The 21236-nt window shown below is 37.0% G+C and overlaps 1 protein-coding gene and 1 long non-coding RNA gene across 4 annotated transcripts in view; one reads left to right on the top strand and one right to left on the bottom strand.

Annotated features, from left to right (window-relative positions):
• The window catches only part of ST8SIA1 (ST8 alpha-N-acetyl-neuraminide alpha-2,8-sialyltransferase 1), a 169167-nt gene that overhangs the window by 125191 nt on the left and 22740 nt on the right, over positions 1-21236 (top strand). The window contains exon 6 of one of the 3 annotated variants that reach the window (XM_037514234.2): positions 10578-14015. The exons of the other annotated variants lie outside the window; for them this stretch is intronic. Within the exon in view, the coding sequence (XP_037370131.1) occupies positions 10578-11064 (487 nt within the window). The 3' untranslated portion in view covers positions 11065-14015. Of the gene's footprint in view, positions 1-10577; positions 14016-21236 lie in introns of those variants that run through there. 3 annotated transcript variants of the gene reach the window in all.
• Positions 15119-21236, bottom strand: part of LOC129145980 (uncharacterized) — a 78507-nt gene continuing 72389 nt past the window's right edge. Inside the window, exons 3-4 of the long non-coding RNA XR_008552249.1 lie at positions 16276-16417; positions 15119-15253 (exon numbers count right to left, since the gene is read on the bottom strand). This is a non-coding gene — a long non-coding RNA (uncharacterized LOC129145980). The remainder of the gene's footprint in view (positions 15254-16275; positions 16418-21236) is intronic.

Consider the following 21236-nt stretch of genomic DNA (forward strand, 5'->3'; position numbering starts at 1 on the left):
GGTTCTGCCATCTTCCCTCCTTCACATGTTTCTCTGAGTCTTCTCTAGCTTCCTCTCACAGCCCAACTCTGCCTTCATTAAGTGGGATGGGGAACATTCAAGTCCCTTTTTATGCAGATTCCTCTCTGTAACCCTAAGGTAGAGTAATGAAAAAGAAGGAAATTTCCCAGGGGGTATGGATGACTTTATGTAAGAAGAAATCAGCTGTGGATAGGTGGAAGAAGATTGGGAAGTAGCTAGAGAAAACTTTGAGGAAACTTTTGCATGCTGTTGTTATCAGTTGGGGAGACTTCTCCTGTGCAGGAAAAGGACAATGGAAAGGAATGGCTGAAGATAAAGGCAATACAGAGGATAGCGTGGTCCAGGACTATGAGATATAGAAGGGGTGGAAAACAGGTCAGAGGTGAAGGAATTCATACAGGCAGGAGCAATACCACTTCCCCCAAGGGAAAAGCTACACAGTATCATTCAGAGTGCTGAGTCAAACTCACAGGAAAGGAGCTGAAATCCAGAGTTTCCTACATTCCTGCTCTGAAACCTCATTCACTTAACTGCCTGGGCCTCAATAGCAGAAAAGGGATAATGCCCTCTTCCTAGAATCTCTACCAGTCTGAAATAAGATGACATGTAGTAAGCAAGGATCTTTTCATAGAATTTGTTGGTATTTCTGTAATTTGATTATCTGTCTTCTGATTTTTATCCAGCTAGTGACATAACACCTTTTCCTGTTGTTACATATCAATGATGAAAGGAGCCACAGAAGTCCAAGCCAGCAACCCAATCCCCAATCTGAAATCAGCCTCACAACTAGAAAGAACACATATTTAACAACTGGCCCAGGAGATACACTAATTTACAGAATGGACCCTGCCTTGTATGTCTCCCCATTGCTTCCCAAGTTCAGCAAAGTCAGCCTGGCTCCTCTCATTCACCAAAGTCCACTTCTCCTTTCTCCCCAACTTCCCCTGTGTTAGATTCTCATCATTTCCCCCATGGGCTAATGCTTGCTAATTAGTCTCCAGGTTTTCCTTATTGGTAAGATCTCAACCTTGGGTGGCAGTGGGTCATTCTATTGTTCTGCCATGTGCACCAGGATAGCTTCATCACCAGCTGCTCCCAAGGCTCTAAAGCTCTAACACATGAAATTGTTTGCACTTCCCCTCTCATCTCCATGCCTTTGCCCACGGCTGCTGTCTTTCAGACAAGAATGCGCTTCCTCCTCAATTCTGTTTGAAACTCCCACTTTGCAAATATTTTAAAAGTTTGCATTCTTAGGGCATATTTGAGTGTGCACTATGTATGAATGAAATAGCTGGGTATGAAGCATTGTTGCAAAATGGTAAAAATGTTTTCCTCTGGAAGACACACCCATAGGATGACAAAGTATAGAGGAGAAAAATATTGTAAATCAACAAAAAATTAACATTCATGGCACAAGGAAAGGAAGCAACAGCTGGATAAACAAACAGCTGTGCAAAGAGACAGGAAAATGATAATGAGCTACCGTGAAAATGGCAAATGGTCCAGGGTAGTAGGAAAACACATAAATAATATGAGGAAATGAGTTAACCCACTGGAAAATTGCTGAAACATTTGTACAGAAAATAAATAAAGAGTGCATTCAAATAAAAACTATTACAGAAAAAAAAATCAACAAAATATTCTGTGTAAAGGAAGTGACCTTTTAAAACGCAGTATGTTTCAGTTAAATTAGCTTGGACATTTGTGACCTTTTGGTAAATGTTTTTTACTGCACATTATAATGATGTTAAAAACATTATAATGATGTTAAACATTATATAAACATTAGACATTATAATGATGTTAAAAACTTAAAAAGAATACAATTATTACCATAATCCTAATTCATTGTTGTGTTCCAAAAAGTAAACTTGAAACTCACAGTTGTAATTTGCATGTGGGTGATTACCAAAGCGCCTGGAAATATTTAACAACACAAGTGACACATAAATATATTAACCTTCTAAAGAATGAAAACATTCCAGTTAATGCTGAAGATTCTCTCCACTTCCACTGCCCCCCCCCACATAGCTATTATTTTCAACTTAATAATATCCTCCGACATTTTCCCATTCATTATACACATCCCTGTGTACATCCTTAATCTTTTTATTACTAATGTTTTATAATTGGTTTTGATATTTGGTAAGTTAAGTCCTTTATCTTGTTACTCTTTCATCTAAAATTGCCTTGAGTATGTATCCTGATTTACCTTCCATGTACATTTTTGTCATGTTATCAAATTTTATTTTAAATTAACATGGAAATTTTGATTGTGATTGCATCAAACCTATAAATTAATCTAGGGAGAAGCCTTTCAGTGTCATTACTGAAATTTACTTATTTTTAATTTATTTCAAGGTTTTGGGGAGCTTTGCTGCTCTTACAAGTGAAATCTTCATTATACCTTTCTAATATATGTTTGCTGTTATGTGGGGAAGTTCTGGATTCTTTTTGAGACTTTTTTTTTAGCGCAGTTTTGGGTTCACAGTAAAATGGAAAGTACAGAATTTTCCCACATAGCCCCTACCCCCAAACATGCATAGCCGCCCCTATTATCAGTTTCCTCCACCAACGTGGTATAGTTATTATAATTAATGAGCCATATTGATACATCATTATCACTCGAAGTCCATAGTTTACCTAAGGGTCACTCTTAGTGTTGTGTGTTCTGTGAGTGTGGACAAATGTGTAATGACAGATATTTATCATTAGAGTATTGTACAGTTCTTTCACTTACCAAAAATCACCTATTTATCTATCTCCCAACCCCTGGCGACTTCTGTGTAAAGTTTTTTGACTAATATATATTTTTTGGTTGTGTTGTTCATTTGATAAAATAAACTGCTGTATTTCTATGATTAAACATTATTTGATTTTTTTTACCGAAACAGTATGTGCACATAGTTTTAAAAATCAAATAACCTGACAGCATTTAAAATGTAAAGCAGCAATCTCCTAATGTTCTCGTAAGTAGTGTTCCAGAACTTTCAGTTTCCCTAACTGATTTTTCTTATTGTACTTCAAAGCAGCATGCTTAGTTACAATGTAAAAATTTATCTATTGATTTCTTATGGGAAAATGAAAATTAATCTCTTTTAAAGGGCTAGCACTCCCTCCCCACCCAGGTACATCTAAGCATTCCTGACCTCTCAATTCAGATAAGCATTCAGACCTCTCAATTGCAATCAAACCAGTAATCAACATCTGCATTAGTACGGTTCACATCTGAGACCAAAGGTCTGCTACAAGTAATTAATATCCTGTTCAATTTTTAATTACTTCCTTAGAGCAAATACAAGTTTTCCTTGCAACCATCACTAATTCATCTCTTGTTAGAGCTGCAAGTCTTTCATTACTGCCAGAGTGTGAGTCCATCAGGGCCATTATTTTGATGCTGTGGAGACATTTGGGATCTTTTTCTCTCACTAGTACATGACTGATGACTTGCTATATCAACTGTGTGGCTGTTTTCATGGAAATTTCCTTTATCAGAATCTGTTGCTGTATTTTTTAATTGCCAATAGCTCTTTCTTATTACCTAAAAGTTCCTTTCATTTTTATAGCACCCTGGTCTTACTTCATGGATGCAATAACTTAAGATTTTTGAGAAAATGAGTAAGAGAGTTTTCAGTTTTCTTCTGCCTCTAGAATGACTTTGGTTTCTTCTGATTTGTGGTTATTCTATTTTGATCTTGATAAGAGATTTGGAGCTTTCCACCTTTCTCTTCTCATCTTGCTCTCTGTTCTTGTTGGAGGCTGGGAGCTCTGTGCAGAGACTAGAGCTGTTGACATGAGGACTTACTCTTTTTTTTTTTTTTTAAATATTAAATTTTATTTTTATATTCCCCCATACAATTGCAAACGCCCCATTCTGACCCCAATCCTTCCCCTCCCGCCCCCCACCCCCCAAAAAGTGTCTCTGGTTCATAGTTTTTTGTTGATTTTGATTTTCACTTTCTTATATTCATTTTCCTGGTCCCTTATTTAAGTTTTCTAGATTCCTGCTATGAGTGAGACCATCCGGTATTTTTCTTTTTCTTTTTGGCTTATTTCGCTGAGCATGATCCCTTCCAGCGCCATCCATGTTGCTGCAAATTGCATGTGTTTATCTTTTTTGAATGCTGAGTAATATTCCATGGTATATATGTACCACATCTTCTTGATCCAGTCATCTATTTTTGGGCATTTGGGTTGTTTCCAAAGCTTAGCTATTGTAAACAGTGCTGCTATAAACATAGGAGTGCAGGTGCTCTTTGGAATTGATGTTTCTGTGTCCTTTGGGTAAATACCTAGGAGTGGAATTGCTGGATCATATGGAAGCTCTATGTTTAGTAGGTCCAGAAATCTCCACACAGCTCTCCATAATGGTTGGACCAGTTTGCACTCCCACCAACAGTGCAGAAGAGTTCCTTTTTCTCCACATCCTCGCCAACATTTGTTGTTGCTAGTTTTTTTAATATGTGCCATTCTCACTGGTGTGAGATGGTATCTCATGGTAGTTTTGATTTGCATTTCCCTGATTACAAGTGATGTTGAACATTTTTTCATATGTCTGTTGGCCATTTGCATTTCCTCTTCAGAGAAGTTTCTTTTTAGCTCTTCTGCCCATTTTTTGACTGGATTATTTTCTTTGTTGTTGCTGAGTCTTATCAGCTCTTTGCAGATTTTTGTGATCAGTCCTTTATCATTAGTGTTGGGTGCAAAAATGTTCTCCCAGTTGGTGGGGTTTCTCTTTGTTTTTGTTATTGTCTCTTTTGCTGTGCAGAAGCTCTTTAATTTGATGTAGTCCCAGCTGTTTATCTTTCTCTTCACTATCACTGCTTTGGGTGATGTGTCTGTAAAGATGTCTTTGCTGTGCAAATCCCGTAGTGTTTCGCCTATATTTCCTTCTATGTATTTTATGGTTTCAGGTCTTATGTCTAGTTCTTTAATCCATTTTGAGTTGATTTTTGTGTATGGTGTGAGGTAGTGGTCAAGCTTCATTCTTTTGCATGTAGCGACCCAGTTTTCCCAGCACCATTTATTGAACAAACTTTCTTTGCTCCAATGCATAGTCTTTGCTCCTTTGTCAAAGATTAGTTGACCATAAATCTGTGGGTTTATTTCTGGATTTTCTATTCGATTCCATTGGTCTGTATGTCTGTTCTTGTTCCAATACCATGCAGTTTTGATGATTATGGCTTTGTAGTATAGTTTGAAGTCTGGGAGTGTGATGCCTCCATTTCCTTCTTTTTTTTTCAGTAGAGCTTTGGCTATTCGGGGTTTTTGGTGATTCCATATGAATTTCATCAATAATTGTTCTATTTCTTTGAAGAATGCCATTGAGATTTTGATTGGAATAGCATTGAATAAGCTGAAAGCAATTCCATTAAGATCTGGAACAAGACAAGGATGTCCACTCTCACCACTGCTTTTCAATATAATACTGGAAGTCCTAGCCAGAGCAATAAGACAAGAGAAAGACATCCAAGGAATCCAAATAGGAAAAGAAGAAGTCAAACTATCACTATTTGCAGATGATATGATAATATACATAGAGAACCCCAAAATCTCCACAGAAAAACTAATTCAACTCATCAATCAATTCAGTAAAGTGGCAGGATACAAAATCAACACGCAAAAGTCAGTAGCCTTCCTATACACAAACAATAAATCTGAAGAAGAAGAAATCAAAAAAACCACCCCTTTTATTATCGAAACAAAAAAAATCAAATATTTGGGAATAAATCTAACAAAAGAGGTAAAGGACCTATACAAAGAAAACTATAAAACACTGTTAAAAGAAATAGAAGAAGACACAAAGAAATGGAAAGACATCCCCTGCTCATGGATTGGAAGAATAAACATTATTAAAATGGCCATCCTACCAGAGGACTTACTCTTAATTGGGAAAGTGGCAAGGTGGCTTTCTCTACAGTAACTCCCAAATGCCATTGTCTATAGGTACTTTCTTCTTGGGCCAGTTACTCTCAGTGCTCTTATTTGGGCACTAGAAGCCTGACTGCCAATAGTGTATAGATGGAAAAACTTCCAAAGCTTGGTCAGCAACCTGAGCACATAGCCTCAGTTCCTGCTAGAGACTGACACCCACTCCTGTCCACACCAGTGATAATTAACCTGCAGGACTTTTTCACCTGGCCTAGATGTCACTGCTGCCTATAATCTGAAGAATAACCTTGTTGATTGTTCTAAGATACCCACCTCCTCCAGCAGTTCCTGCCTTTGGGCGCTGGGCACTGCAACCTCTTAGAGTAATGCTTGACAAGTACTTTATACTCTGGTTTCCTCCTGTAAGTTTTCTGTCTTGCAGAGAAAGCCCAGCTTTGAGTAGTTCGTGAGGGTTTGCCTTCTCTTTTCAGTGTGGATGTTGATTTTTAGAAACATCTTTTCTGTCCTTTCCAGAGATCTGCTATTGGAGGGGACAGCTGGACCCTGACCTCTCCTGATTCTGTTCAGTTTGCATCTTTATTAGCAACCTGAAGCCAAACATGTTAACATTTTTAGAAATTGCAATTCCTTGTACCATAATTGTTTTTGTTATTTTCATGGAAACATGTTAATATATTTGGACTCTAATTTTATCATTAGAGTATAATTTTATGACAGTAAATCACTTTTTTTCATATTTACTAAAAATTTTTTCACTAAATCTCTATTTTAAACTGATTTTCATGGTAATGAAATCTCACATATTGAGATAATCAAATTTGTTAATAATTTCCTTTGCAGAAAGACATTTTGCAATTATCTGATAAGTTCCTTTAGTTTTTTGTTTCCTTTAGGGTTTTTTTTTTGATACAGACTTTAAATACTTATCTTACTTTTCTTGAAATGATTTTGTAAATTTCTTAGAAAGTATAGATATATTTTTTGTCAAATTTCCAAATTCTAAACTAGTAATTTTGATATCAGTATTTAACTCACTTTTAAATTTTTCATCAAATTTATTTCTGTGATCACATATTAAATTCATTTTTAAAAATTGCTATATTTTTATAATTTCCTCTGTTCTGTTGACAAATTTTTCTCGTTAATGCCCATACTCATTATTTATTAATCATTTATATTTTTAGTCGTTGACTAATCTGATTTTTTTCTTCTTTTTCAATTCTTATTAATCATTTTCCATTCACACAGTATACAATGATTCTGAGTTAGTTTGTAAAAATTAAAAGATGGATAAGACTTTCGTCATCAAGGTATTCAGTTGTGGAGGGTGTGATCAGTTCATATTAGACATTCAAAAAGGATGACTTGGAAAACCAAAGTTGGAAGGGAAGAATAAATTTGAAAAGGAAAAGATGGTTGAATCTTAAATGTAGGAGAACTTCTAAACAAAAAATCTATCAAGATGTGGACAGGTGCCCATCAGGGGGTGACTGGAGCTTGAGGTGTGGATATGGAGAGCAGCTGAATATGAGGCTGGAAAGCTGTGTTTCAGTACCAATCTTTTACAATTCAGGTTGAATTTTGAAGTAATTCAATGAAATTCAAAATCACCCTATTAAAATCTTCATTAGGATAACATTAAACATACTGAATATAGTATAAATTATTTTTGAATTAAGTTCTGAAATAATGTCATTTGTTGAAGGATGGAGTAGATAAAAGTAATAAAATATTATCTATAGACTGGTTCTGTAATAATTTAATAACATGAAGACTGTAGTAAATCTAAGATGTCTGTTCCTTTACAAAGTTAAAAAATTCAAGGAAGACTACCCTTTTTAAGAATAATTAGCTTTAAGACAGAGGCATGCAAAATCAATTTTGCCCTGATTTTATTGGAGTTGTCTGTAATTCTCATTACTATATAGTCCACTACAAAAATAGACAAGTTCTATCAGTCAGCAGAGTACTATGGAATAGAAGACCTGCCCAGCCATAAGGAGGGAATGGATGCAAGAAAGGGACACTATAGAAATAAGCACGTGCTCTCGAGTGTTGCCCACAGGTTGAGAACGGAAATGCAGCTCTAAGAACAGTATGAACACAGGAAGAATTTTCTGTTATTAAATTCTAACCATGTTTAGAAAACAGAAGACCATCTTCAGTAGAGATGAAATTATTGAATGTTTTAAAAAGGGGAAGTCCACCCAGAATGTGAGTTCTTTGGAAAGTATGAAACGCCTTGTTCAAAGAGACAAAAGAAAAGAGGAAGCACTTCCTAGTGCTTAATTGAACAAAGATAAATTAGAAGACATAAAGAAAAAAGATGTCCAGCGATAGATTCAGAGAACTAGAAAGTTTACCCTGTTGGCTTTGAGCTCTAAAAAAGAGCTGTACCAGAATCACCTGGGAGTACTGAATAAAAGTTCAGCTCCCTGGATCACTCTCATCAGAACCCAGGAAGCTGTGGTACAAGGTTTTTTTTTTTTTTTTTTTTATAATAAATTTTATTTTTATATTCCCCCATACAATTGCAAACGCCCCATTCTGACCCCAATCCTTCCCCTCCCGCCCCCCACCCCCCAAAAAGTGTCTCTGGTTCATAGTTTTTTGTTGATTTTGATTTTCACTTTCTTATATTCATTTTCCTGGTCCCTTATTTAAGTTTTCTAGATTCCTGCTATGAGTGAGACCATCCGGTATTTTTCTTTTTCTTTTTGGCTTATTTCGCTGAGCATGATCCCTTCCAGCGCCATCCATGTTGCTGCAAATTGCATGTGTTTATCTTTTTTGAATGCTGGGTACAAGGTTTTTCTAACTAAAGTTTGAGAACCAAGCTTGAAATGAAGTGCAAGGTTTTCTGCAGTGTAGTGTACATGTATTGGGAAAGCATTCATGTTTTAGGAAGAGAGCAGAAGATGTGGTTGGTTGGGCAATGGAGAGAATAAAAGAATTGCTAAGCAGAATCTGTTTTTTGAAGTTGAGAAACAGACATTTGTTTGAAGAGGCTCATCTAGCTCCAGTTAAATGTTCTTCAGTGGCTTCTTTTAGAATAAAGTGATTTTACCTAAAAACTCTGTTATTATGTCTCAATTTGTCAGGTCCAGGGAAATTTGCTAGAGCAGATTGCTCAATTGAGGACATGAAGAAAATAAGATTGCTCTTCTAGGCTTGAGAAATACACCTTTCTTGGCAGGCAGAGTAGTAACACTGATAGCTACATAGAATCCTGTGGATTTGTGTATTCAGAATTTTAGTTTCACACATTGATGATGAGCCCTGCCAGTGAGTCAGGCCAGACATCCCTCTGCTTGAAGTGGCTCAATTCCATTCTTACATGCTGCTGCTTTACCTAACAAAACCTGAGAGAGCCATTTCTTGCATGAAAGAAAACAAAAGTTGCCAGACTCTAGGCTAGGCCATTGACTTTCTCTTTTTTCACTTGAGCTCTATCAGCAGCCTTTTAACTGGTCTCCAGGTCACCAGCCTCTTCCTTCCCCAGATCACATTCTACACTACCTGTTACCCTTTTTGGCACAGGCTGATAGCTAAACACGTTATTGAGTACTTACAATTCATTTAGTAAATGCTTTTAGTCTAACTGCTGTGAAGGCTCCCTATCACCACAAGAACAGGTCCAAGTTAGAGATTGTAGTTTTCTTTACATGCTTCATCTCCAACCACTGTGTCCACCATTCTTCATCACTTTATGGGAACACTGTGTCCTTATCCTTGTTTAGTAGATTTTGCGCCCTTGTCTGTGCAAGCGACACCAAAGTGTAGCTTCTGACTTGCTCTTCCTCCCATTGTTTCCCTAAGGAGCTATATTTAAATATCCTCTCTCAGTAGCGTTTTTAAGCCCTAGTCTCTCTTCCAAGTTTAAATTATTTTATCATCTGTACCCCATAGTAATTTTTACACATAACTGCTGGTACTCTATACTTTTGTGTCCTCAAGTGGATTTAAGTTTCTTGAGACCAAATTTTGGGTCATTAAATTTTTAATTCCCCAGTGCCTGACACATACGATGTAGACCATCAATATTAGTTGAGTGCATTTGAACCACAGAGCCTCTTTTTATGTGGTACAAACTGAAAGAAGGGAAGATAGCAGAGTTCTTTGGAGCAGACCATGTGGGCATCTCAACATCATACTATAATAGTAACATGTCTGTATTTGTAATATTCCATTGACTAATCTGAACACATAGACTCATGGAATTTCATTGGGAAGAAGAATCTTAAAAATGGTTCCTTTCATTTGTAGATGAGGAAACCAGTCCTTTACTTGTGGTAGATCTTACAAGTAGCTTTCATCAAGATCCTGGCCAAACAGCCAACAGCCTTTCTGAATTCAGAGTATTAAACTATTTTTGCATTCTAGGCAAGTAAATTCTAGAAGAGAACACAATGTACCATGCATTTGAGTTCAGAGGGGATCCCATTAAGGGATCGTCACCTGAATTTAAGATGGTTTGGGGGAAAGCCAGGGTACATGGATGAGAGTTAATTAGTAAATTCAAGGAGGATTTTAAATTCAAGTGAAGTACTTTCATATTTTTTGCTGAGATGATGTAAGTTATCAGTACCATCAGAGGAACATAGAGTAGATGTTGATGAATTTCTCTTCTCCAGCTTCAGTGAGCCTGTTTTTCTCTTTCATAGGTTCCAGAACCTGCTGTGGTCCAGAAAGACATTTGTGGACAACATGAAAATCTATAACCACAGTTACATCTATATGCCTGCCTTTTCTATGAAGACAGGAACAGAGCCTTCCCTTCGGGTTTATTATACACTGTCAGATGTCGGTGCCAATCAAACAGTGCTCTTTGCCAACCCCAACTTTCTGCGCAGCATTGGCAAGTTCTGGAAAAATAGGGGAATCCATGCTAAGCGCCTGTCCACAGGACTCTTCCTGGTGAGCTCAGCCCTGGGTCTCTGTGAAGACGTGTCCATCTATGGCTTCTGGCCCTTCTCTGTAAATATGCACGAGCAGCCCATCAGCCACCATTACTACGATAATGTCCTTCCTTTCTCTGGCTTCCATGCCATGCCAGAAGAATTTCTCCAACTCTGGTATCTTCATAAAATCGGTGCACTGAGAATGCAGTTAGACCCATGTGAGAACACCTCTCTTCAGCCCACCTTCTAGGGACAATGGAAAAAGAAAGAACTGAGCCAGGGTATTTTTGTTAGGTTTTCTACATAACTCCAAAAGGAAATGGACAAGTTGTTTCATGAATTTGCATGGGCTACTTGAAAAACAAAACAACTAAAACCCGAGGGAATCTCTACTTTTAATATTGACTTGGAGAATAAATGAGAAATGAAACATCCTAGGAAATATTTTACAACACGTTGTGAATTTGCAACTATAATAACATGCTGGTGAAGCATATTTACATGATTCAAGTAGAAATGGGTTTATCACAACCAAGACTGATCTCTTAACTGTTGAAGCTGAGGAACTAATCAAAGGAAACGCCAGGGCAAAAGTGTTATTTATTATCGACACAAACTGGATTACTTAAAAAAACAACAAACCTATCTTATTAAGACTGATATTAGAACCATAAGTTTTTAAAAAATTATTATTTATTTTTCCCCTATTTAGGGGCAGTGAGTGGGTAATGGGGTAGATTTTTAAAAATCCCTTACTGAGTAATAAGGATACAAAACATTGCAGCTGATTATTGTGATTTGTTGAACCAAGTCTTTGTTACCTATAGTTCCCTCCATTTTTTTAAATGTTAAATAAGTACTGCTTCCTCCCCCCGTTGTCAAGTCTACTTAGACAATGTGAAGCATTGTTGAATTTAGACTGTGTTGAATCATAGTCTGGATAACATGAACCACTTTCCCTCCTCCTTAGAATTTAGGGCATACACTCAATTTTAGGTCTATATTATGTAAGCCTGTTTGTATTACTGTTAATACTTTTATGTACAAGAACTACAAATGTGAGTGCATTATTATTTATTTGTAAATTGGCTTGTTTTCATAATTTAATGTTTTCGAGATGAAATGAAGCACAATGAGGTATAGATCAGTCTTTAGATAACAGACTGGAAGGCACATCCCCTGTCTACCATGGCACATTCACTCCAAGAGAAAGCATTTGCATGCTCACATGCAAACACACACGTGCACACAAGCTCATTCCTGCAGTTAGGGAAGCTGAACCCACATTATCTGCTATGGCAAAAATCTGTAAGTAATGTTGGAGAGCTACAAGTGTATTATATACTACACACTGCGCCTTGATAGAAGACAAGACAGCTTAGGCATTACTGCTCACAATGCTCACACCAGCATGAGGTGCAAGCTTTGCCCCCAGTTGCTTACCCAGAATGAGCAGAATTGTTTTCCCCCTTCTAACACCCACCAACATCTCATGAGTGGACTCTGCATGAGCGTGGTCACACCAGGCATGGTTCATACAAGTAAAGGGGTGTGAACTAGTAACAGCTTATAACAGGTATGAGTACTTAGAAAAATTGTTCCATCCGCGTGGACACATTATAAGGAAACTCAATTCCTTACAGTGTTCCCTGTATGGTAAAGGAAGAACCCTTTATTGTCTTTGTGCTTTGGGATGCCTTAGTCTAACAAGCACCCCAGACTCTAGAAATCACTATATTTCTTCTTTAAATGTCACTAAGATTTATGTAAACAGTACCCAAAAGTTCTACCTGATTTTCAATGGTACAAACTCAGCATACCATGTAGATTAAAACAGGTGGCAGTTTTTGGTGGGTTAATTTAAAAGATATCAAGATGACACAGCCCTTGGGAGAAATTATACACTATTAGAATACACAGTTTCTTTTTTTTTTTTTTTTTTTTTTTTTTTTTGTGTGGGACCCTCGTCATGCGGGTGGCCAGGGAACGAACCAGCGCTGCAGAGGCTGCAGGCAGCCTCGCAGCCCAGCACTCAACCGCTACGCCACCAGGGGAGGCTAGGATACACAGTTTCTAAATAGGATTAAATATTGAGGTTACTAGTGACAGTAGCAGCTAGAATATGACTTATGATATAACATTAAATTTTAGAATTTGCGTTTTAATTGTGTGTACAACTGATTTGCTGTCTGGATACTATATGGTGACAAAATTGTAATGAGAATATACATAAGTTAACCATGTTAAATAGTCACTCTGTGCAACCCTGAATATGTTTCCTCTTTTGAGTTCTCTGTATTATTTAATAATTAAAAACAAATACATTTTAACCTATACCTCTAATCAAAATTGTAGAAGGGCTGAGGCAGAACACATACAAATGCTAATGAAATGTGTCTTTCAAATTGTTAAAACTCCATAAAGTTCCACTGAAAATGCTATTGTGAAAATGGTACATTTTGTTAAGATTCCTGGGATAGATTTATAAGTGGATTTGTAGAATGTTTAGTCTATAAATTGGTGGCCTCTAAAAAATAATACAGGAAATGGTCAAAAATGTTTAGGTCAGTATTTCTCAACTGGTATGCTTTCCTTTCCTCATTTGATGATATTTGGCAATTTCTGGAGACAGTCTTGACTGACATTTTGATTTGAAGGCCCTATTGGCTTCTGGTGGATAGAGACCAGAGATCTTGCTAAATACCCTACATGTATAGGGCAGGCCCTATGATAACACAGATTAAACCGATACTGAAATTTTTTAGAATTTAGAATTCACAACATCTCAAATGTTAGTGATGCCCAGGTTAGAAACCCTGGGCTAGACCAAAATGATATTTTGATGGTTCACATTTGTCATCAATTAAGGATATGCATACTTGTCTATGCTATTCACTGTTACCAGAATGTTTTCTTAAAGAAAATTAAAATTTGATGTTTCTTTATAGTGACAGCTCATATCTGTGCCATACATATTTCCTTTCCTTATGATTGGAAGATAGGTGCATCTAAACCCAGGTGCATGTGTGTGTGTAACGTAAAGTTACACATCTCCATCCTTATTGAAATACATGTGTTTCTAAGAGAGGGCCTCCCTAGAGTTAACCTTGATGAGGACTCCCGAATACTCAATAGAGAAGTTGAATGCTAAACTCCAATTATTTTCTTTTCTTTTCTTTAATTATCCTTGTTTTATATTTCAATAATCATGGATTTTGAATGTTTTTATTTTTTATTTTTTTTTCAATATTTTATTTTATTTTTTTACACTTATTCATTTTTTATTGTTTTCTTTTTTTAATAATAAATTTTATTTTTATATTCCCCATACAATTGCAACCCCCTTATTTTGATCCCAATCCCTCCCCTCCCGCCCCCTACCCCCCATAGAGTGTCTCTGGTTCATAGTTTTTGATGATTTTGATTTTCACTTTCTTATAGTTATTCATTTTCCAAAATTCGGGAATTCACAACTAAAGCTCAAAACCTTGCCAAATTTCACCCATTACATTTTAATATTTAAGATTCAGCTCAGAAGATATTAAGGTGATGGTAGACACTTTCAATAAAATACTTAATGACCTTCCGTTCACTTTCCAGAGAGGCCAGCACCCTTTAACATGGGACTTTATTTTTAAATTACTTTTTATTAACAAAAATTAGTTTGCTCCATCCAGCAAGAGAGAGGATTAAGAGAATGAAAATAAGTCTTGGATGAACTTTTAATTTCCTTAGCTCAATCTGAGAATTGCATTGATGCTGAGGATCATGAATAAAGATGACCTTTGTTGAAATTTAATTATTACCTCAGTAAAATTTAGATGGATGGATGATTGAGGCATTCCATAAGAAAGTAAAGTTATTTTTTATGTGGGAGATCTTTATGTGAAAGAGGACATTGTGTGTATTTGATTTATATGGAGTATTTGACCACAAGCTTATACAACATTGTGTTGAAGTGTTCTCTGGATTTTGTTTTTGTATAGTGCATGTGTAACTGTTTTAACAAAGGAAAATAATCCAAAATGATCCACTGACCCAAAATGGCAGATATCCAGACAATATACTGTGTTTGACTTTGTAGTGACTCATACATACCCTTCTCTTGGCTCACACTTTGTGTCAGTTAAATATAATTTGTACCTGAAGCAGTAGACAACTTGGCTTAAAAATCTACATGGACAATTACTGGAGAGATCCTAAGATTCTAAATTTGCCAAAAATATTCTTCACATAGCCAAAAACTTTACAGAAGTGTTATAGACAATTCCAAATAGAAAACATACCAATAACATCTCTTGTCAGAAACTGGGGTAGTTTTATTATAAGCAATCTCCTGCTTTCTCTGTTTGGAAAATCAGCATCTGTGGTTGTAATTTCTGTGTTTACAATGATTGCCTTTGTGAAGTTTTTCATTGACAAATACTTGTGGAAGGGACCTAAGAGAGAAAAAAGACAACAGTTAACTGTTGAGTTGTGTAAAAATGTGTGCACCACAGCAAGGCCATATCTTCTCTGTGTTTGTGGAGTTGCACAGATGAAAAGCTTTATGAATTTGGTGGGAACTTAAGGACAAGCATGTGGAGGGATAAGGATGAAGATCAGATCTATGCTTTTTATTTCTTATCTTCCCAGAGTAGAGGTCGACTCTCAGGTTATGTCTCTTGTGGCCACACTTCATGCACCAGGATAGATATGGGTGAACAACTCTGAGGTATCTGCTGCTGGGGTCAAGCCTCTGACAAGGTCAGCAATGACTGTCACTAATGAGATTAGCAATTAGTCCATGGTGTGCTGGGGAGGGGATGAGGCAAAAATGGAAGGAGAGGACAGCCCAACTCCCATGAGCTCAGCATATAAGGGTGAGATGCATCTCTCTCCTTGACCTTGTCTTTCCAGTCCTGCCTATTTCTGTCCACCACCAGAGAAGCTGCCCTGGCTTTGGGGTTGACCTGGTAGCCATGTAGCTAGAGAACTGGTATGTTAATTTGCTGAGAAGCTAAAATTTTTACACTGACTCAGTTTTTTATACTCTTGTTTTTGGCATAAACTAGTGTGCGCTCTAAATTTAGGTGTCCCGTGGCAGAGTTCTAGTCTCTGACCTAATTATGTCCTGGACAGTGACTATTAAAACTGGAGCTCCTCCCACCCCCACAGATTTCAGCTAGCCTTTCTGAGTTCCTGAGGCTAGGGAGATACCCCATATTCTATACCCTCTTTGAAAGCTCTGGAGATTAACCCAAAGGAGGTCTGAAGGCTAGAGTCTGTAAAGGCCTAAATCTGAGACCACAGTAATTGGTTCTTAAGCACTATAATAAGAATCCTATTTTATACATGGAAGGAGACATCTGTGAATCTACAATTTCTGTAGCCCCTTTTCTTCCTATCTGAAGAAAATGGATACTATTGGCTTTATTCTCAGCCTAGGCTAGCTTCTCTTTTGAATTTTTCATATACATACCAGAGGTGAGACATGGAAACAAGTGCCTGAATGAAAAGCTCTTTCGAACAGCACAATCTCAGCTTGTGCAATAAGGCGAGAAGACGTGCTTCTGTTTCCTGCTGATTTTCTTTCTCGTGCTGGCATTTCTCATTTCTTCTCTCTAACAGATAAGGAGTATATAATTTATTGTAAGTTGACTTATAGTTACCTGTGAGCATTGTGTATAGCAAAGTCCACAACTCTAACTTTCTTAAAGCACAAGGGAGGAATTATTTTTCATTTGTGACAGTTCATTTACCTACCTCCTGTGTGTTCTGTTGCCCTCTCTCCATTGTGCTCAAATTCTTTCTGATTTTGCTCTCTTGTTGAAGCTGTAGGATATAATCAATGATGCAAAGCTGGCTGGAAGTTTTATAAGATAATGTCCAATTATATTCATCAGGCCTCTTTCTGCTGCTAGGTAATTAGATTTTCTCCAAATGTTTGTCATTTTAAAAAGTGTAGCCTTCACATATACTATCAATAAATATATGAGATGTTTTTTATCCAGAACAGAGAAAATCAGGAGTCAGGTGCAATTTTTTTCCAGCAAAGTAAGAAAAATAGAGAATTGTAATTTAAAAAATGGTTTAACCAAAATGAAAAAAATAATCAGGTTTTTAATTGTGAAGGACCATTGAGTGGGATCATAGAAGGTCACTGAACAGAGAGCACTGAGGCTTTTGTCCTTGAGGGTAGTCCCAAGAACAGATCCTTTTCAAAACACTTGAAATAGATTGTCATGCAGTCCTGGCTCATGCAGGAGACCTGCAGGAAGCAGAACTCTGGTTCCTAAGTGGCTCAGAGAAAGTGGGAGTGTGGCACCCTTGCTCTTGGACCCTGTGGTACAGCTGCTTTCCTTTCCTGCCCCTTTCCTCAGTGTCTGAGCTGGATCTGCAGACAGCCCCGTATTTATACTCCTCTCTCCACTTTGACCCGTGCTTCCAAAATAAGATGATTACTTGCTTCTCCTGTCATGATGTGGTAGCAATAGTAGAAAGTGTCACCTTGAACCTGACTCTTTGAAACAGGGTTGCCGTATGATCGGCAGAGTGAGACTTAAAATGCTTTTGTCCTCTGCCCTCATGACTTCAGTAAGAGGCATATTAATTCATTATTACTTAAGCAGATGCATTTCCCTCCTTATAGTCTAGCAAGTGTGTGAATGTGCACACACCACACACACATACACACACACACACACCCTGCATTATTTATGCCCACTGAAAAGAGAAAGATGGCTGACTTGATGGGGAATGGCAGAGGGTGCCTTAACTTATCCCGGCTCGGCTCCCACTTCCTTAGATACGTCCTTCACATGCCTGTCACTTTAGAGGTGTAAACGAGTCTGTTCCAAGTTGTCCTTTATCATCAGCAAGAACTCTCTTATAAATGTTGTGAATGTGACTATTTTATATAAATGCACAATAGTATATAGGCCTTGGAGATGTCTGATAGCAGTTTGTAAATATCCCTTGTTGAAATGGTAGAATCTTCCCCAAAGAACCATGTAAGGATAGTGACTGGAGAATGCCTGGATGAAAAGTATCTTTTTTCTCCAGTGAATTCTAGCATTCGTGGAGGCAAGGAATATGTTTCTGTTGCTCATTCACTCTTAAGCACAAGTCCCTTGGGCTTTCTTGTTGGTATTCACAAGCTGGGGTGGTTGATGGCTGGGGTGTATTAGCATCAAAGGCACTGGAGGGCGGGGGAGATACCAGGGTAGGGTATCTACATGGAAAAGTTTGCCTCATTCTTAAAAAGTCTGGACTATTACTAGAACTCTGGTCACCACCCAGGTTAGTTGGTCTGAAAGCTTTGAAAAAAGTTTCTTTGATCTCTTTGGGGAGCACATTATATATTATCCCACATGTGTGCAGGCTGTTTCTCAAGAGCAAATTTGCAGAGGCTGGAGGTAGGAGGAAATAGAAAAATTCAAATATTCTTTTTCATACAATACAGTCTTGACTACCAAACCATGGGTGCCCTCATTCCGGAAAAGATTTTGGATTAGATATAAAATTAAAATCACCTTTGAAGTGTGCATGGGATGACTTCTCTCTAATAAAGTCAAATTCTGCTGGCAGGAGGTGTGGGCAAAATTTCCTTTTAAAGTTTCAAATCTAATGGAGCAAGTAAGAAAATAACTTTAATTGGTATTTTTGGTTGTGTGACTTGAAAAAACAGTATCTCTCTGTCAGGTCTCCTGAGTTGTTTATTTCCACAGAATCTAAATGCAATGTCATGGAGGTTTTTACTGTAAAAACATGTCTTTTTCTTTGGTGTTTCATTGTAATTATGGCTGGCAGTAAGAAGCTTCATCATTTTTCAATTTCTCTACCTCCCTTAATTGGAGAAAATTTGGAAATGTACCCTGTGAATAAAATGATTTTTTAATAGCTGTGGAGTCTTTATTTCCCAGAACCTGTGGGTAATTCTGTTACCTGTTCTATTCCTCTTGTATTTTGTATCCATATCACTACACTAGTTCTTTTTTTTACCCCTTCCAAATAAAAATTCATGCTGCCTAGTGAGATAATTATTTTAGAAATACAGGCTTGTAAAATATACTAATAGACTATAAGAACGCGACTTGTACCTCTTAGACTGCGAAAGGCACTATCTATTGGCCAAGATAAAATAGGAAGAAAATTGAGCATCTATTTGATATTAAGTACATGAGCCTACTTCTCCCAGCAACAAAAATTTTCCTTTTTGTAATGACTCAATATCAGTATATGTGTCCTAGAGATTAATAAATTCTTAATAAGATTCAAAGCATTGAGATTCCCTGTGTGCGCATATGGGTGACTTTAAAAAGCCAAAGTATGCCTTCTTGTTTGAATTATTTAGATAATTGCTTCAAACTCCCATTTCCCGTGGGCTGTAGTGTTCCACTTCGGCCAGAGTGGGGGACATCAGGAAGAATGACCTTGGTCATCCTTTTTCATACATTTCTTCTCAGAAATTGATCAAGGTGCTTCGTGCAGACCTTTGGGTTCATTCTCTGACTTCGTTCTTACATAACAGCCTTTTGGGCTAAAGCAGTTTTAGGGGCCAGAAAAGGCAGTGCTCTAATATAAAAATGGCTTACCTTAACCTATTCAGACCATTTGAGGAAAACATATTTAACTTATTTTTACCAACTATCATTAAGTCAAAAAGTGAGGGCCTGCAGTTCTTATTTCAATTTAAACATCAAAAAAAGATATTAAGAATCTGAAGGCAATAATTATTCAAGAATTCCTCTTAGACTTTAAAGGAGGATTAATTACAAATCACAAACTATATTTTTTCTTTATAACTTATGTGAGAGGTACATTCTGATTCTTGATGTCAAGAGCTAAAGACAGAGGATGAACTGAACTGACTGTTGCCAAGTTCATTCAGAGTGATCAGGAGACCATGGTTCATGTCAAGGCCATAATATCTAACTGTGCTTAACATTTATAACTCTTAAGACATACTACCTAGCTTTTGGGATTTTGAAAATATGGGAAGATGAGGCTTTGGTTATTTCTTTTGTACAAGACAGAGTAAAAGTTCCTCTTTCTTTCACCTAAGTCATGGTTTCCAGGCATGAATTAAGAAATCACCCTCAATATTTGGAGACTTCATGGTAAACAATGCAGTGGAAGTCAGGTTATGAGTCAGGTTAGTAGGCAATCAGAGTTTATTATTCTCAAGATAGACTTCACTCAAAAGATACCAATATGTGTGTGTGAAAAAAGGGGGGCAATAGGTTGGAGCATGAGTGTTCATTTGCTGGGTCCACTGTGATCAACTTCCCACAAGATGGATCACTGATCTGGGAATATTTATCTACCAACAGTTCAAAACTAGCCTTTGCTGTTATTGGCTGTGAGTGCTTGTGTTTTTTTCAAGTCCATTTTAACAAATACTTTTCAAAACGTAGTGGTTGTTGGTGATGGTTTAGAAGAGAGGTAGATTCCAGCCACTTAAATTATTGTTTACCTGAGGATTTTTCCAGTCTCCTGTGCCAACTATTTGACTTATTATTATTGTTGTAGTATAATTAAGCTACCCACATTTCCAGAAAATACAAGACTACAGAGACTGAAAACAGATCCCTTGTTGTGTGGGGCTATGGCTGAGAGCAGGGGTTGACTATAAATGAGAAATAGAAAAATTGTGTGTATGATAAAATTGGGATCTGGTAATGATTTTCACAACTATAAAATTTACTTAAAATTTTCAAGAGATAGATTGTATGGCACATAAGCATAAACATGAAGTTGTGTAAAATGTCTTAGTGACCCAGTGCTGTTTTAACTGAAATGTGATGTTCAACTCCCATACAGAAGCCCCAGCCATACTATAAACCATAGACACATTACAGGGGGTGAGGGGGAGGGGAGGAGGGATTAGGGTCAAAATAAGGAGGGTGGGAATTGTATGGGGAATATAACCAAGATGAAAATGCATACATTGTGCAAAAATGAAAAATGATGTAAAATATATAAAATAAAATAAAATCAATTAAATAAAAAAAAAGTTTTCAGTGAGCTTTTCCTTCAACTTTAACACAGACATGATATGCACCAAAAAGCAAATTGTTGTGTGGCTTCTGTGAAGCTGTTGGATACCAATTCCAAATAACTTTCCAACAGTCCACCATTAAATCAATCATTATCCATCCAATTATTTTACCATTTATGCACATTGTCATTTTTGGAGGCAATCTTATTCTTAGATGTCATGTTGTGCTTAAAAATGAAATATATGGAGATAATTTTCCATCATCAGTAATCACTATTGTGCTTGTTTTATAGTGACATGCTGATTCTTATCACTCTTCTCAGCATCTTGATCTCTTGAATAGCTTTAGTATTGCCAATGTGATTTCAAGGAATGTTTCTACCTTATATTTTTGCCAGGATTCTTGATTTACCATTTTCAATCTTCCCCCTGATCATTGC

The sequence above is a fragment of the Talpa occidentalis genome, unplaced genomic scaffold, assembly GCF_014898055.3.
Source record: "Talpa occidentalis isolate TD23 unplaced genomic scaffold, MPIMG_talOcc4v2.1 talOcc4.16, whole genome shotgun sequence".
NCBI classification, from domain to species: Eukaryota; Metazoa; Chordata; class Mammalia; order Eulipotyphla; family Talpidae; genus Talpa; species Talpa occidentalis.